At 44.5% G+C, this 18,801-nt stretch overlaps 1 protein-coding gene across 1 annotated transcript in view; it reads right to left on the reverse strand.

The window, feature by feature from the left end:
* Positions 1-18,801, reverse strand: part of LOC141233442 (uncharacterized) — a 111,855-nt gene that overhangs the window by 82,954 nt on the left and 10,100 nt on the right. The window contains exons 2-7 of the mRNA XM_073667901.1: positions 13,300-13,449; positions 12,991-13,170; positions 12,784-12,907; positions 12,603-12,700; positions 12,314-12,404; positions 6,620-7,915 (exon numbers count right to left, since the gene is read on the reverse strand). Coding sequence (XP_073524002.1) covers positions 6,620-7,915; positions 12,314-12,404; positions 12,603-12,700; positions 12,784-12,907; positions 12,991-13,170; positions 13,300-13,377 — 1,867 coding nt within the window. The 5' untranslated portion in view covers positions 13,378-13,449. The remainder of the gene's footprint in view (positions 1-6,619; positions 7,916-12,313; positions 12,405-12,602; positions 12,701-12,783; positions 12,908-12,990; positions 13,171-13,299; positions 13,450-18,801) is intronic.

Below are 18,801 nucleotides of genomic sequence, written 5' to 3' on the forward strand. Positions count from 1 at the left end.
AAAAATGGCTTTTTGTGTTTACTTGTGTTATCTTTGTCTAATATTTACATCTGTGACAAATATGCAAAAGAATAAGAAATCAGGACGGGGCAAACACTTTGTTTTACACAACTGTATCTCAGAATGTTAGATGCTTCTGACCGCAAAGAGCATGACTGAAAAGTAGACCTGTTATGATCTTTTGATAAACCTATATTTCTATAACTAAGGATTCAAATCTCTATTAATGAACACACTGAATATATACATAATGGATAAACGATATACTTATTACAAAAATTATTATAAGAATTATACAAACCTCCCATACTGGTGCCGTTCCATCGGTGTCAGCACTTGTGTTCCCGGGACTCAGGTCAGGTTGTTTCGCCATGTGAGCCCTGAGCCCAGTCAGCGCTGGCGTCACATTTAACGAGGCCAAACATGAGGAATAACAAAGCATTGTCCAAGTAGAGGACATCCCCTTTAAGAATGGAGAGCGGGGGGCGTGGCCTAGCTCTTGATGTGAGAGGTCGGGTGGCAGTGCCTCTCCACCACCATTAGCTTCAATTATCCTGCACAGAGCCCGAACCAGCCAAATCCCTTATCAGGAACTGCTGTCTGAGGGTCCCGGGAGTCAGAGGCGAGCTTCTGCCAGACTCAGAGAGTCCAACATGGGCCGCAAAAGGCAGAAGGATGCCGGGGCCTGCAGCAGTGCCTCAGCCCAAGATGGCACCGAGACAGAGGAAGAGGCGGGAAGGAGGAACACAGCCTATGCACGGAGGCTGGAGGCTTCAGCACGGCTGCACAGGTATGCGAGGGGCATGAAGGCAGATGAAGAAGGAAGTGAAGGCAGTGAGAAGCATGGAGATGAGGAGGAAGATGGTGAGGAGATGCCTGTGCCTGTGCTACATAATGAACAGCAGGAGGAGGGGGATGGTGACACTGTGCTGGCAGCTGAAAGTTCAGATGAGGCAGAGCCGACTCTGCGAGATGTATTCCAGGCTGTCTTATACTGCAAGACTGCTTTAACTGCTCTGACAAAGCAGGTGAATGGTCTGAAAGCCGACATGGGAGGCATTGAGGCTTCTATGCAGAAAGTTACAGCCAGATTGACTGAGGTGGAGGGCAGAGTTGGTGTAACAGAAGATCATTTAACCTCAGTGCAAAAGACGCAGCAACAGCACACTCAGAGGATCACGGTAGTGGCTAACAAAAACGATGACCTGGAAAACCGGTCACGCAGGAACAATTTGCGTATTGTGGGCATCCCTGAAAGAGCTGAGGGTGCTGACCCCACGACCTTTGTTGAAACCTGGCTGCTGGGAAAGTTTGGGTCTAATAACCTGTCGAGGGTGTTTGCTGTGGAGCGTGCCCATTGAGTGCCCATGAGACCCCCAGTGCCTGGAGAGGGCCCTCGTACGATGTTAGCCAGAATCCTGAACTGCAGAGACCGGGACACTATCTTACGTAAGGCCAGAAAATTGACAGATCTTACCCTGGAGGGCAAACGCATTGAAATATACCCGGATTACTCGGCTGAGGTGCAAAAGCTGCGGCTACGGTATGGTGAAGTGAAGAAACAGCTCCGCTCTTTGAATGTGAAATACTCTACAATTTATCCTGCCAAATTAAGAGTGGAAGCCTTTGGAAAGGTCAATTTTTTCCCGTCACCGGTAGAGGCCGCCTCGTGGTTGGAGCGGAACCGGAGCAAATTGAGAGAAGCTGAGGACTCGGCACGGTGAATGCACGACCCTGCTATCCTGACCACTGGACAGGGTTGTGGCTCTGCATTGCTCTGCGAAACCGCAGAGGAGGGGGAGAAACCCCCGCTGGGATCTACGTTTTATAGTTTTATAGTTAATTTGTTTGATTAATGGTTCGGGACTATGCATACTATTGATTATGTGGTGGAGAGACTGCCAATGCTGGAGGAGGACACGGCGCATGTTGATATGCGGTATACTACGATGTTGCTCAGGTTCTTTGAGCTCCCACTCTCACGTTGGGAAGAGAGTGACAAGAGAAGGGTGGGGGGAGGGGGAGGGAGGGGGGGAGTTGGATGGGTTGGATTTGCGGGAAAATGGGGTTGCTTATGCTGTTTGACCTGGTATGCTTGGGAACAAAATGGAAAGATGTTACTTGATGATGGTGGATTGTTTTTTCTAATGCACAATGAGTAACCGTACGGTTCGGATTTTAAGTTGGAATGTACGTGGTATATCTGACAGGATTAAGAGGGCAGCAGTTCTGAATCACATCAGATCTTGTGATCCTATGATTGCGTGCTTACAGGAGACCCATCTCACTAGAGATACTAGGCACTGGCTATCGAGAGGGTGGATGTTAAAGACATATCATTCCACTTATTCCTCGTACTCCAGGGGGGTGTCAGTCCTAATACACAAAAACGCACATTATGAAGAGCTGGCAGTGCAAGTAGACAGTGAAGGGCAGTATGTATGGATTGCGTGCAGATTGTATGGACACAAAATGATTTTAGTGGCTTTATATATCCCTCCACCTTATTCTAAAAAGGAACTTCAAGCAGTAATGGACTTGACGGCCAGATGGGGGGAGGCTCCGATGTTGATTATGGGAGATGTTAACAACACCATGAATGATTACTGGGATAAAGTACGTCCGGCAGGTATGGAAGCTGGACGGGACGGAATGACTGCATTTGGCACCTACGTGGGGGAGCTGGGGCTGGTGGATCTGTGGAGAGTACGAAATGAGGGTAAGAGGACCTTCTCGTGTCATTCGGCTACACACGGAACACTGTCAAGGATAGACCTGGCTTTTGGGGATACTGCTATGGATGGGATGGTTTGGGAGGTGGAATACCTACAGAGGACTCTATCGGATCATAGTCCTATGGTTGTCACGCTTCTAGTGGGATCTGCTCAGGGTCAGAGGGGAGGTTGGCGTCTTCACCCGACGTGGCTTAAAGTGGTGGATATGGGTGGCATAACCAAAGAACTAGAGCACTTCTTCCAAGTGAATGAAGGGAGTGCTGAGGCCACAGTGGTGTGGGAGGCTATGAAGGCATTTACGAGGGGACTCTTTATAAGTGAGATCTCACGGTGTAAGACCAAAACTAAATTGGCAGATCAACAAATAAAGGATGACTTGACAAGGGCAGAGGCAGACATGATTTTGGCGCCAACGAGTGTAGCTCACAATAGACTAAAATTGGCACAGGAGGCAGTTAATAAACTGCACATGATTCAAGCTGAGAGGAAAAGGGCATTTCAGCAAGCCCAATTCTTTGAGGAAGGAGAGAGAGTGTGTCGCTTGTTGGCGGTGATATCTGCGGCACAGAGGGAGTCTTCCAGGGTGTACAGGTTGAGAGACCAAATGGGGACGACTCTGACAGACACAAAGGACATATTGGAGGTCTTCAAGGAATATTACATGGCACTGTACAATTCAAGAGTACGGGACACGGAGGGGGCCGTAGAGGAATTTTTGGAAGGCATCTCACTGTCTAAATTGTCTGAGGAAGATAGGATGAGGTTGGATGAACCTGTGAGTGTGGAGGAGGTGGAATGTGCAATTCTGTCTATGCCCAATAACAAATCACCGGGTGCTGATGGTCTACCTGGGGAGGTGTACAGGGAGCTGGTGGAACTGCTAGCTCCAAAATTGAAATCTGTGTTTGATGAGGCTTTGGTGAAGGGGGCGTTACCGAGATCAATGGAGGAAGCGGTGATAGTGGTTCTGCCAAAGGAGGGGAAAGACCCCATGGATGCGGAGTCGTATAGGCCCATATCGCTGTTGACAACGGATGTCAAAATACTCGCTAAGATCCTGGCCACCCGGCTCACCGGGGTTGCGCATACTGTTATTCACGAGGACCAGTCGGGCTTTATGCCCAACCGCTCCACGGCTGTTAACTTGAGAAGATTATTTCTTAATATGCAGCTGCCTGCTGATAATGGTGGCGGGAGAATAGTGATGTCATTGGACGCTAGAAAAGCATTTGATAGCGTGGAATGGAAATATTTATGGAAAATCATGGAAATAATGGGATTTGGCCCCGCATTCATGGCCTGGGTGAAGTTATTGTACTCATCCCCAAGGGCGGTAGTTAAGGTGAATGGTGAACGGTCCGGGATGTTTGACTTACATAGGGGCACAAGGCAGGGGTGCCCGCTGTCCCCGCTATTGTTTGCGGTGGCAGTGGAGCCCCTGGCGGCCAAAATAAGAGCTGAGAGAGGAGTGGTCGGATTTAAATTTGGGAGGCTGGAAGAAAAAATATCACTGTATGCCGATGACATCCTGTTATTTCTGGAAAATGCAGGAGAGACATTGGGGTGCACGATGGATGTAATTAAACACTTTGGGAGCATTTCGGGACTGGAGATAAACTGGCACAAGTCTTATGTCATGGCTGTAGATAGACCAATAAAAGCGGAGGAGATAGATGAGAGGGGGAAGCAGCTCCAGCTGGTTTCACAATTTAAATACCTTGGCATATGGGTGGCGCTTCCATTGACACGATTCACGGATCTGAATTTAGTTCCTCTGCTAGAGAAATTTAAAAAGAAAATAGGCGCATGGTGCCAATTGGCTTTGACGGTGACGGGTAGAACTAACCTGATTAAGATGGTCCTTATGCCACAACTAATGTACGTTTTGCACAGCTCACCGATATGGCTACCAAAAAAACGATTTCAGGGTATTGATTCTATCTTCAGATCCTTGATATGGGGCAAGAGGCAGGCAAGGATTAAATTGGGAACGCTGCAAAATGGGAAGGAGGAGGGAGGATTGGCCGCACCCAATCCCTGGGTCTATTTCTTGGCAGTACAGGGCCAGCATGTCAGGGGATGGAGAGAACCCGATTGTGGAGGGGCAGCTTGCCGGGTGCTGGTACATGTGTCGGGGAGACGCCCACTGGTCCAGGCGTTAGAGGATGGTACCTTTAAGAAATTGGGAGCAATATATCCTACCTTAGGCTTGACTCAGAAGGTATGGGACACTATTAAAAAGATCAGGGGGGTGGACGGGCTGACTAAGTACTCACCGGTGTTGGGCAATGAACATCTGCCGGAACTTAATAAGCTGTGTCAAATGGGCAATTGGAAGGCGCAAGGAGTGAGATATGTGTGCCAGCTGCAGAGTGGAACGGACCGAAGACCTTTGAGAAATTGAGAGAAGAATTTGATTTGCCTTTGGTATGGGGATTTCAATACTATAGGCTTCGACATGCTTGGAGGGCACAGTGTGGATTGGGAGCCATGACGGTTCAGGGTGACATTGTACTAGACTCTGTATGTATGAAGGGAGGGACGAGGGGAGTCATATCGAGCTTATATCATGACCTACTGCACTCCTATCTGGGGGGAAATCACTTCATTGCAAAGAGTAAATGGGAAAGGGAGGTGGGTACCCTCACAACAGAACAATGGGAGGCAATTCTAGAATATGTCCCGAAGATCTCTCTAAGCGAGCAGGCACGGATCTCCCAATTATACATAATACATAGGACATACAAAACACCGCTGCGCCTGTACAAGGCGGGCTTGAGGGGAGATTCCAGTTGCCCTAGATGTGGCACGGACCAGGCCGGACTGCTACACATGCTATGGTCATGTCCACGGCTAGTGGCTTATTGGTTGGTCGTTGTTAACAAAATTGAGAGGGCTTATACATGTACAATTGACAGAAACCCGGTGCTGTGTGTTTTGGGGGAGGTGGATGGAATACCTGTCTCAGAACATTACAAAGTGGCGATAGCGCGATTGCTATATGTGGCACGCAAACTAATAGCACGAAAATGGACAGATTCGGAACCCCCCACTAGGAGGGAATTTATTGCTCAGACACGTACGGTAATGCATTTAGAGGAAAGCATTTACAGGCGGAGGCATGGAGAGAGAACTTTTGGGAAAATATGGTCCGCATGGATGGCGGTAATATGATTGTCAATGTTCCCAGGTATGCCCGGCATAAGGAGTATTGGCGGGAGGGGGGAGGGGGGAGAGGGTTTTGACTGTATTACTACACGTTATGTGAATTGTTATATGTATATTGATAACTGTTTGCTGTAAATTTTTGAAACCTAAATAAAAATAATTGGTTTTAAAAAAAAAGAATGGAGAGCAGAAAAAAATCCAGCTTCAATGATCCTCTAAAAACACTGCTTTATTGAGTAAATATAAAAATCTGAGATAACAGCATGGATGTCACAACCCCTAGAGGGGGAAATATTTTCTAGCAGACACGTTTCAGACAGTAAGGTCTTTAGTCATTGAAGCTGGATTTTTTTCTGCTCTCTATTCTGCTGGTTTCCTGAGCTTTGGATTCCTCAATGGGTGAGCTGACTTTTTGTTTTTTTTCTTAGTAACCCCTTTAAGAAGATACAATTTTCGGTTAAAACATTTCCAAAATTCTGAACATGAAAAAGGCTTTTCCCCTCTGTGGCTTCTCTGATGTTTATTAAGAATTGATTTCCGTATAAAACATTTCCCACATTAAGAACATGAAAAAGGCTTCTCCACTGTGTGAGTTCTCTGGTGATTAACCAAAGCTGATTTATGGGTGAAACATTTCCCACATTCTGGACGTGAAAAAGGCTTCTCCCCTGTGTGAGTTCTCTGATGTCTATAAAGCACCGATTCCTGGTTAAAACATTTTCCACATTCTGAACAGTAAAAAGGCTTCTCTCCCGTGTGGATTCTCTGGTGATTAACCATAACCGATTTATGGTTAAAACATTTCCCACATTCTGGACATGAAAAAGGCTTCTCTCCTGTGTGGATTCTCTGGTGATTAACCATAACCGATTTATGGTTAAAACATTTCCCACATTCTGGACATGAAAATGGCTTCTCCCCTGTGTGAGTTCTCTGGTGTATAACTAAATCTGATTTTAGGTTAAAACATTTCCCACATTCTGAACAAGAAAAAGGCTTCTCCCCTGTGTGAGTTCTCCGATGTCTATAAAGCCCTGATTCCTGTTTAAAACATTTCCCACATTCTGAACAGGAAAAAGGCTTCTCCCCTGTGTGAGTTCTATGGTGATTAACCAAAACCAATTTATGGTTAAAACATTTCCCACATTCTGAACAAGAAAAAGGCTTCTCCCCTGTGTGAGTTCTCTGATGTATAAGAAGCTCTGATTTGTAGTTAAAACCTTTCCCACATTCTGAACAGGAAAAAGGCTTCTCCCCTGTGTGGGTTCTCTGGTGCACAACTAAACCTGATTTCCGGCTAAAACATTTCCCACATTCTGAACAGGAAAAAGACTTCTCCCCTGTGTGAGTTCTATGGTGATTAACCAAAACCAATTTATGGTTAAAACATTTCCCACATTCTGGACATGAAAATGGCTTCTCCCCTGTGTGAGTTCTCTGGTGTATAACTAAATCTGATTTTAGGTTAAAACATTTCCCACATTCTGAACAAGAAAAAGGCTTCTCCCCTGTGTGAGTTCTCTGATTTATAAGAAGCTCTGATTTGTAGTTAAAACCTTTCCCACATTCTGAACAGGAAAAAGGCTTCTCCCCTGTGTGAGTTCTCTGGTGATTAATCAAAACTGATTTATCGTTAAAACATTTCCCACATTCCAAACATGAAAATGGCTTCTCCCCTGTGTGAGTTCTCTGCCTCGCAAGATCTGATCTGCGAATTTTTTCTTGTTTAAGAACAGTATTTCTATATTCTGAACGTGAAAATGGCTTCTTTGCTTTAGGAGCAGTTCGTTTTTTAATGCTTATTTTGTAACTTTGATTTTCCTTAGTAGTCGCTAATGAATCAGAAGACAGGACCTGTTTCAAAGGATTAGATGATTGATCTTTGCTGTGAAGGGATGATGGTATATCTGGAGTAATGGCATTCATTTCAATTGCATCTTGTTGGATCTCAATCTCATGTGATTTAAAAATTGAAGATGTCAGTTGTCCTTCTGATCTCCTGGTACAGTCATCTGCCAAGAATAAAATTAAGTATTATTATTGAATAAAATGTTCTTACATTTTTTTAACATTTTTACTTAAAGTGTCTGTAAAAATGGCAAGCTACGTAAAAAAAAAATAAAAAAAAAATTATTCACCAAGTCAATTACAGTTCACAGTCTAAAAGACTGTGCCCAAACCACATTTAGCATTCATGTATTTGGCATTACTATAGTGAGAAGAACCCACTTAATTTATCTGGGCACTGTGTGTTGGGTAATAAAATGGCATTTTTGCAATTTTTACTCTCCAACATCCACTGCGTGCTAATTTATGGAAAGTGCCTGTGGAGTCAAAATAGTCCCTACTCCTATAGATTAATTCCCTGAAGGTTATAATTTCCAAGATGGAGTCACCTTATGGGGATTTCTACTGCTCTGGTTTTCTTTCATTTTGTCATATCAAGGTTTCTGCAAATGGTGGGTCCCATTTTCTCTGGGATCTGCTCCTGCAACGTCTAATTCTGTCACCAGGAGCTTTATTCATCCTGCAGGCGGCGCTGGTGAAGGAGGAGACATCAGAACCAGAAGCTCTGGCGGCGCAGGCTCTGTCCAGCCATTAAGATTAGGGTTGCTGGGACCAGTAGTATCATCCAGTCTGGCAGTATGGGTGTGTGTGCTGTCCAGCTGGAGTAATCTGCTCCCTGCTTCAGTTAATTGGAAAGCACCGCACCCTACTAAAGCTGGAAGCATATTGCGGGAAGCTGCCAGATACAGCCTTGTCCTCCTCTGGTTCAGTCCTCTGTGATCAGCTCCCGGTTTGTCTATTTGTTTCTGTTGTGACCTCGGCCCCTTTACTGACTATTAGTTTCTTCTGATTTTGTATTTTCTCTGCCCTCCTGGTTCTGACCTGAATAGCTGACTATTCTTCCCATCTGACACAACAGAACAGCAGGTAACACAGTGGCCCAAGCTAGGGGTCTCTGTGTAAGTCCAGATCCATGTAGAGGGGTTAAAGAGAATCTGCCACCCCCTGGGAGATTGGAGACCCCTAATATGGGCATACAGGTTATAGAAAAGTAGATCTATACATGCCTGTATGGCCCATAGTAGAGGTCGGCTTGCAGTGAAATGGGAGTTTTATAAAATCCGTTATCACATGCTTGGCGTCCCCCGGACGCCAAGAAGTCCCCGCCTATCTGCTTATTTAGCATGTTCCCCACCTGTGACCTGTGACGTGCACTGGTTTAACTCATTTCCCGCGCATGCGCAATGCGACGCTCACATCAGGAGAGCTTTGTTTCCTCCCGGTCCGTTTGTCTCTGCACTGCTCTGCAGTCGCAACGCTCATGTCCAGGGGACACCAAGCATGTGAAGACAGATTTTATAAAACTCAATTTCACTGCAAGCAGACCTCTACTATGGGCCATACAGGTATGTATAGATTTACTTTTCTATAACCTGTATGCCCATATTAGAGGTCTCACATCTCCCAGGGGATGAGAGATTTCCTTTAAAGAAGTTAAAGGGGTGATGGGCAAAACTGTGACTATAGACCATAACACATCTACTGAAGAAATCAAGCTGAACAGTCTTCTTTATAAAAAAAAATGAGTAAATAGTGGTGAAACCTCTCGGGGGTAATTAGAGCATGTGGTTCTTGGCAATCTAAATTATCGCTAAGTGCCAATATTTTCAGATCAGATGAGTTTCAAGAAGAAATATTAGACATTTTAAATGAACTTTTTATAATAGTGCAGAGCTGAGGTGTCTTATATTTAGACCTCGGGCATTGGGAAGACGTAATGGAGACCTTTTTTTGAAAGACTACCAGGGAGTTACAGAGTCACATAAGTGAGGCCGGCCGATCCCACCACAATCAAACTATCATACAGAATGAACCTGGAAAAAAATACATAAAAAATATGTTACATCCTCAACAAGAACATATGTATGAGGGGAGAACTCCAACATTAAAGCGGACTTACACTTATTTATGGTGGACCATTGGAGCTACTATGAGTTCTGACCAGGAGAGTAGAGAAAGTATTAGTGCTCCCATTTCAGGAGAGATTGTGCAGTAATCTGAATTCCTTAGGATCGAAAACATAATGGAATTTATGACGTGAAGTGAATCCAACATACCAGGGCTCGAGCCAACACATCTCCTGCAGGTGTATATATTACAGTATATTACAGCTATCAGCCTCGCACAGCTTAGAGATACAGGTGCTTCTCAATAAATTAGAATATCATCAAAAAGTTAATTTATTTCAGATCTTAAAAAAAGTGAAACTCATATTATATAGTCATTACAAACAGAGTGATCTATTTCAAGCGCTTATTTCTGTTAATGTTGATGATTATGGCTTACAGTCAATGAAAACACAAAAGTCATTATTTCAGTAAATTAGAATAATTAACAAAAAACACCTGCAAAGGATTCCTATGCGTTTAAAAAGGTCCCTTAGTCTGTTTCAGTAGGCTCTACAATCATGAGGAAGACTGCTGACTTGACAGATGTCTAGAAGGCAGTCACTTACACACTCCACAAGGAGGGTAAGCCACAAAAGGTCATTGCTAAAGATGCTGGCTGTTCACAGAGTGCTGTATCCAAGCATATTAATGGAAAGTTGAGTGGAAGGAAGAAGTGTGGTAGAAAAAGGTGCACAAGCAACCGGGTTAACTGCGGCCTTGAAAGGATTGTTAAGAAAAGGCCATTCAAAAATTTGGGGGGAGATTCACAAGAAGTGGACTGCTGCTGGAGTCATTGCTTCAAGAGCGTCAACACACATAGACTTATCCAGGACATGTGTTACAAGTGTCGCATTCCTTGTGTCAAGCCAGTCATGACCAACAGACAACGCCAGAAGCGTCTTACCTGGGCCAAGGAGAAAAAGACCTGGTCTGTTGCTTAGTGGTCCAAGGTGTTGTTTTCAGATGAAAGTAAATTTTGCATTTCATTTGGAAATAGAGGTCCCAGAGTCTTGAGGAAGAGTGGAGAGGCACACAATCCAAGCTGCTTGACGTCTAGTGTGAAGTTTCCACAATCCGTGATGGTTTGGGGAGCCATGTCATCTGCTGGTGTAGGTCCACTGTGTTTTATCAACACCAAAGTCAGCGCAGCCGTCTACCATGACATTTTGCAGCACTTTATGCTTCCCTCTGCCGACAAGTTTTTTGGAGATGGAAATTTCATTCTCCAGCAGGACTTGGCACCTGTCCACACTGCCAAAAGTACCAATACCTGGTTTAAAAAGAACAGTATCAATGTGCTTGATTGGCCAGCAACTCGCCTGACCTTAACCCAATAGAGAATCTATGGGGTATTGTCAAGAGGAGGATGAGAGACACCAGACCCAACAATGCAGACGAGGTGAAGGCTGTTATCAAAGCAACCTGGGCTTCCATAACACCTCAGCAGTGCCACAGGCTGATCGCCTCCATGCCACATTGCCGCATTGATGCAGTAATTGATGCAAAAGGAGCCCCGACCAAGTATTGAGTGCATTTACTAAACATACATTTCGGTAGGACATCATTTCGGATTTTAAAATATTTTTTCAAGCTGTTATAAAGTATTCTAATTTACTGAGATAATGACTTTTGTGTTTTCATTGGCTGTAAGCTATAATCAACATTAACAGAAATAAACACTTGAAATAGATCACTCTGTTTGTAATGGCTCTATATAATATGTGAGTTTCACTTTTTTGAAGAACTGAAATAAATTAACTTTTTGATGATATTCTAATTTATTGAGAAGCACCTGTATATCATGGCACAGGTGTAATGTTTTTTGCATAGTTAATTGCGATCCTGTATGAAGTTAGTCGGTTTTAAAAGAAATTGAAAAATCAGGACAAAAGGGAAACTCTGTTGTTATTGTACAGAAATTCACACTTGGCCTCACTGCACATTTAATGTTGTCGATCATAAAAGTGAAGTTTGGTCATTAAAACTGGACCTGGTCTTGTAGGGACCATATGAGCACATTCAGCAACACAGAAGGGAGAGAAGGTAGATTCATCCAATAAGATATCAGGGTTCTAGGAAGCCAACACCATCATTACCCTCCGCTTTCACTTACAGGCCCATCATAATATTTTCTTCAAGTGATTTTCTAAACTGTCTGTACATTCTACGTAGATTGTCATCTGGTTTTGTAGTTTACAGATCTGAGGAGGTAATGGTCAGCGTCTTCTAATCACAGGGAGTAGGTGGATCCTCCAAGTTATAAGTTCTATAGAAAAGGGCTTTCAATGGCCAAAATCATTTGAACAGTTTTTGGTGGAGGAGAATGTTGTAGTCTAGAGGTAAAATGGTGATCACACGGTTGTGATACAGCCGGACTACACAACCGATAAAGCAGCCACAGCCGGTGACTTATAAGAATCTGTAACTTCTCTGCATTTAGTGGTTACTACTCACCTGGGAGGTCATCTGTAGGAATCATCTCTTTACACCGCTCATCACCCCTCACATATGTCTCTGTAGTATTAATGTGGGTCAGATCTTCAACCTGAAACAAATATTGTAAAAGTCACAGACAGATGGAGAAGTCCCATCTATGATCAGCTCTAATCCTGCCATCTCCACCGTTCTCATTACACAAGTATAAAACATATAATACTGGTGGATAAAACAAGACTGAGCACAAGACCTTCACAGCCATCTACACATCATAGGGGAGATCTCATGACACCTTCTCTCCATCTACCTGATGATCCTGAGGAACATTGGGATCTTCTTGTTTACAGTCCTGTGGAAGAAGAGGACGGGGACATCTCTCTGGTGTTGTCCTCTTACTGGATAAAACTGGAGGAAACACATATAGGGACTGAATTCATTCTTTACATACAGATAATTATAGGCCGTGTGTATTTAGTCCTGTCTATTACCTGGTGATGTGAGGGGCTGGGGAACATTCATCATGACGTCCTTGTACAGATCTTTGTGTCCTTCTAAATACTCCCACTCCTCCATGGAGAAATAGACTGCAACATCCTGATACCTTATAGGAACCTGACATATACAATGATACCGTCATCCCCCCGATCCCTTCATAGCGTTACTGTATAATGTCCCAGCATTCCCAGCAGTGTCACCTCTCCAGTCAGCAGCTCAATCATCTTGTAAGTGAGTTCTAGGATCTTCTGGTCATTGATGTCCTCATGTATGAAGGGGTGAGATGGAGGCCCCGTGATTGGGCTCAGGGGTCTTCCCCATCCCTCAGACACAGGGTCCTGACAGCGCCCACTAGAGGTCTTCTTCACTACTGTGTAATCCTGGTTATGGAGAGACACATTCATAAACCTCACTACAGACATTTCCAGAGTCCTCACCTCTCCAGTTCTGTCCATCTGTTATTCCCATAGATAAGAATGATGCAATGTGACGTCATCAGAATCTCTCACCTCTCCAGTAACCCGGAAGAGGATCTCTAGGGTGAGGTGTAATATCCTCTCCGCCATCTTGTCTCTGTCCATTTCCATCTTTGATGGATAAATCAGGAAAATTCACTTGTATAGAAGATCTTTACTGAGAGGATCCGATATTGTAGAGACCTGAACGAGAAGACGATGAGCCGATGTAATATCATAAAAATCCTGTGTAATAATACAATTACTAGAGATAATCAGGGAAAACATGAGGAGATTTATAATTTTACAGTATTTAGTTTTCTTCTTTACATCTAGAAATAAAACCTATATACACTGCTCAAAAAAATAAAGGGAACACTCAAATAACACATCCTAGATCTGAATGAATTAAATATTCTCATTGAATACTTTGTTCTGTACAAAGCTGAATGTGCTGACAACAAAATCACACAAAAATCATCAACGGAAATCAAATTTATTAACCAATGGAGGCCTGGATTTGGAGTCACCACCAAAATGAAAGTGGAAAAACACACTACAGGCTAATCCAACTTTGATGTAATGTCCTTAAAACAAGTCAAAATGAGGTTCAGTATTGTGTGTGGCCACGTGCCTGTATGATCTCCCTACAATGCCTGGGCATGCTCCTGATGAGGTTGCGGATGGTCTCCTGTGGGATCTCCTCCCAGACCTGGACTAAAGCATCCGCCAACTTCTGGACAGTCTGTGGTGCAACGTGACCTTGGTGGATGGAGCGAGACAGGATGCCTTTGTAGCACCCTGAGGATTCGGCTGCTACAGGGGTATTACACCTCAAGCCAGAGGTGTGGTATTCCACTCCCGGGTAAGGATGGAGTGTGGAACTGAGCTTAGTAGGCTGCATGCACTACATACATCCCATTTCTGGGGGACAGAACTACGGTACTCCCACCAGTATATGTGCAGGTACGACAGCGTCTGTCCCTGGCTGGAGTGGGAGGGGGGTGGAACATCCCAGTAGTGTAGGGGCAGATAGGGGGAGTAGTCTGGGTAAAGCTAGGAGCTCATTGGGTGCTGGTCACCTGGGCTCACACATAGAGGGAGTATATAAGGTGGGCACCATCTTAGATCAGAGTTCAGTTCAGGCAGGAGGAGAAGAGCAGAGGAGCTCAGCCAGGAGGGCTGACAGGGATCTGTGGCTCCAGCTGGGCCCAGCTCCAGAACAGAGCCTGCTGGGAGAGAGAGAGAGAGGAGTAAGAAGGACCCAGAGAGGAAACAAGAAGAGAACCCCAAGATCCCAGAATAAGGACAGAAGGGTGAAGTGTTGGCGGACACGGGTACCGGATCCCAAGCTGGCAGAGACCAGAACAAACCTTAGCCAGGAACCGGAGGTCGTGGTCAGGATCTGCCACGACCCTCACCAAATCCACTAGAAAGGCACACCAAGTATAGGGTCAGGGAGCCCAGAGGAGGCTTGACCACCAAGAGACCCGAGGGAGCCGGCCAAAAGTGGATCCCTGGTGGGAACGGCCAGAGGAAGGGAGAGTCAGAAAGGAGCTCAGGACCACGCTCCGGAATTGCCTGGGGGTTGGCCGAGTCCAGGACCTGGTGGACGCAGCACTGCTCGGGTGGTCACTCAAGGCCAGAGTGACTAAAAGGACACCAGTAAGTAAAAACCCTGAACTGCATCTCCCGACTCTGAGTCTTCTTACTGCACCGTCACAACCCCCACCATCTACACCTGCTGCCCTGAGGCCATACCCCTCCCGTTGGGGGTTATACCATCACTGCTGCACATATACCACCGGCCTCAGTGGACTGCTCTGCAGCGGCGGCTTCAAAGCCGCACTCAACGGGTGGCGTAGTCGACACATCAAATTAACATCTACTGCCATAGACTGCCACTTAGTTTGACACCCTGGGCACGGACCGGGTCACCGCCACAAGGACTACTACCCCCATACAGATCCGGCTCCGGGTATCCTTTGAACATGGCCCAGGGGGCGCGTCACCTTCATCTTCCAGGAACTGCTGACACACTCCAGCCACATGAGGTCTGGCATTGTCCTGCATTAGGAGGAACCCAGGGCCAACCGCACCAGCATATGGTCTCGCAAGGGGTCTGAGGATCTCACCTTGGTACCTAATGGCAGTCTGGCTACATGGAGAACTGTGTGGGCCTCCAAAGAAATGCCACACCACACCATTACTGACCCACTGCCATAGGTCATGCTGAAGGATGTTGCAGGCAGCAGATCGCTCTTCACGGCATCTCCAGACTCTGTTACATCTCTCACATGTGCTCAGTGTGAACCTGCTTGCATCTGTGAAGCGCACAGGGCACCAGTGGCGACTTTGCCAATCCTGGTGTTCTGTGGCAAATGCCAAGCGTTCTGCACGGTGTTGGGACGTCGGGCTCTCATACCACCCTCATGGAGTCGGTTTCTTATGGATTGTGCAGACACTTGCACATTTGTGGCCTGCTAGAGGTCATTTTGCAGGGCTCTGGCAGTGCTTCTCCTGTTCCTTCTTGCACAAAGGCGGAGGTAGCGGTCCTGCTGCTGGGTTGTTGTCCTCATACGGCCCCCTCCACGTCTCCTTGTGTACTGGCCTGTCTCCTGGTAGTGCCTCCAGCCTCTGGACACTACGCTGACAGACACAGCAAACCTTCTTGCCACAGCTCGCATTGATGTGCCATCCTGGATGAGCTGCACTACCTGAGCAACTTCTGTGGGTTGTAGAGTCCGTCTCATGCTACCACGAGTATGAAAGCACAACCAACATTCAAAAGTGACCAAAACATCAGCCAGAAAGCATTGGTGCTGAGATGTGGTCTGTGGTTCCCATCTGCAGAACCACTCCTTTATTGAGGGTGTCTTGATAATTGCCAATAATTTCCATCTATTGTCTATTCCATTTGCACAACAGCATGTGAAATTGATTGTCAATCAGTGTTGCTTCCTAAGTGGACAGTTTGATTTCACAGAAGTTTGATTTACTTGGAGTTATATTCTGTTGTTTAAGTGTTCCCTTTATTTTTTTGAGCAGTGTATTTTAGGCCACAGACAACAAGCAGTTTCTTCCTCAGAGTCTGCAGCTGAACACGTTTCTCATAGACTCATCTTCCATAATGCTAATTGTCGTCTCATTTACGGACACTGGAATCGGCATTAGTAATACTACAGGAGATATTCATTACACATGACATGAGAAATAACTACTTCATGATCAGGACGGCATCTTCATTTTCTACTATGGCTCTAGAAACATATTGGGCCAGAATCCGTCACCGACTACATCTCCACCGGTCGTCTATATGAATGTTTCCCTTCTTCCCCGGACTGTAATCTTGTATCATATTAGATCTCATGTCTGATTCACACACAGAAGTTTGAGGCTTTTATAAAAGCTTTTTTGTTCACACAAACACCTCGGACAGAAATTATTTGATACGAAAGTCTTCATGTACACTGTTTTATGGTGTTTATTTCTGGCCTTAGTCTTTCCTATGTTACAAGAAAGACACCAGATAAGAGCAGAAATAGTAAAAACATGCAAAAAGCACAAGACAAGTTTAAGGGCAATGGTACCAAATACTAATGAAATGTATGTAATGTTTTAACTTTGCAGTAAGTAATAAAAATGCCTTAAAACATTCTCTCTCATCTGGCAAATATTAAAAATTATGGTAAATTATGGTAATCCTATTTGACCTAAAACTGGAAAGGTTTATTCTGATTTCATGTCAGATATTGAGAGAAACATGCATATGTGTCTTTATATAGTGTATGTAAACTTCTGGTTTCAACTGTACATCAAGAGAATGTCAAGAGTGTGCAAAGCAGTCATCAAAGCAAAAGGTGGCTACTTTGAAGAACCTAGAATATAAGACATATTTTCAGTTGTTTCACACTTTTTTGTTAAGTATATAATTCCACATGTGTTAATTCATAGTTTTGATGCCTTCAGTGCGAATGTACAATTTTCATAGTCATGAAAATACAGAAAAATCTTTAAATGACAAGGTGTGTCCAAACTTTTGGTGGGTACTGTATCTATAAATATATACTGTATATCTGGTGGAGTCATATCTCCCGACTCTGCAGACCGCATGCCGCTGCTGTACTTGGCAGGCACGGACCAGATGGTATAGAGATTAATGAGGGAAAAGTCCAAAGGCAAACTTTTCCACACTTAACAAGAACTTGATGAGAAGTATATACATCAGATAGCAGGCACAACACTTTATGAATGCTTCTTCTGCATTAATAATAAAAAAGTGGAATAAAAAAGTGCAAAAATGCATATATAATATATGACGTATTGGCCGATATTTTGGGCAAAATACTCAAGCTCGTAACCCGCGTCAAGGGTCCTCATGCTTATGAGTCCCTACTCTAAACATAAAAAGCAAAGCCACAATAAGAAGAATTAATTTTTTTTTTCTTTTTTTCTTCAATTGTGGGGGAATTTTAATTCTTCTTATTGTGGCTTTGTTTTTTTACCAAAAAAGAAAAAAGTTATGGCTGTAGGAAGAAAGGGAGCAGAAAACGAAAATGCAATAATGGAAAATGGCCCGGTCATGAAGGGGTTAACACTACCAAAATTACAAGCTCAATGGCTTGTTGTGGATGTACTGTATATAAACAGATGTAAACAATGAATGATTGATACAGTCACTACCTTACCCAATCCCGTACCTAAACTAAGCTGATGCTGCCTAGAAGAGGAGGTTGGCACCCTAAGGAACGACAATTGTGTCCCTCAGAAGCCCTATAGAACGTATAATTAGCAAATATATACACACACACACACACACACACACACACACACTATATTATACAGATTATACAGTGGGGAAAAAAAGTATTTTGTCAGCCAGCAATTGTGCAAGTTCTCAAACTTAAAAAGATGAGAGAGGCCTGTAATTGACATCATAGGTCGACCTCAACTATGAGAGACAAAATTTGACAACAAATCCTGAAAATCACATTGTCTGATTTGGAAAGAATTTTTTTTCATATTTTGGTGGAAAATAAGTACTCAATACTTTGTTATATATCCTTTCTTGGCAATGACAGAGGTCAAACGTTTTCTGTAAGTCTTCACAAGGTTGGCACACACTGTTGCTGGTATGTTGGCCCATTCCTCCATGCACATCTCCTCTAGAGCAGTGATGTTTTGGGGCTGTCGCTGGGCAACATGGACTTTCAACTCCCTCCAAAGGTTTTCTATAGTGTTTAGATCTGAAGACTGGCTAGGCCAGTCCAGGACCATGAAATGTTTCTTGCAAAGCCACTCCTTCGTTGCCCTGGCGGTGTGCTTGGGATCATTGTCATGCTGAAAGACCCAGCCACGTTTCATCTCCAATGACCTTGTTGATGGAAGGAGGTTTGCATTCGAAATTTCACGATACATGGCCCCATTCATTCTTTCATCTACACGGATCAGTCGTCCTGGTCCCTTGGCAGATAAACAGCCCCAAAGCATGATGTTGCCACCCCCATGCTTCACAGTAGGTATGGTGTTCTTTGGATGCATCTCAGCATTCTTTCC

Source organism: Phyllobates terribilis, unplaced genomic scaffold (genome assembly GCF_046119375.1).
Source record: "Phyllobates terribilis strain yellow unplaced genomic scaffold, ASM4611937v1 Scaffold_600__1_contigs__length_992639, whole genome shotgun sequence".
Classification (NCBI taxonomy): Eukaryota; Metazoa; Chordata; class Amphibia; order Anura; family Dendrobatidae; genus Phyllobates; species Phyllobates terribilis.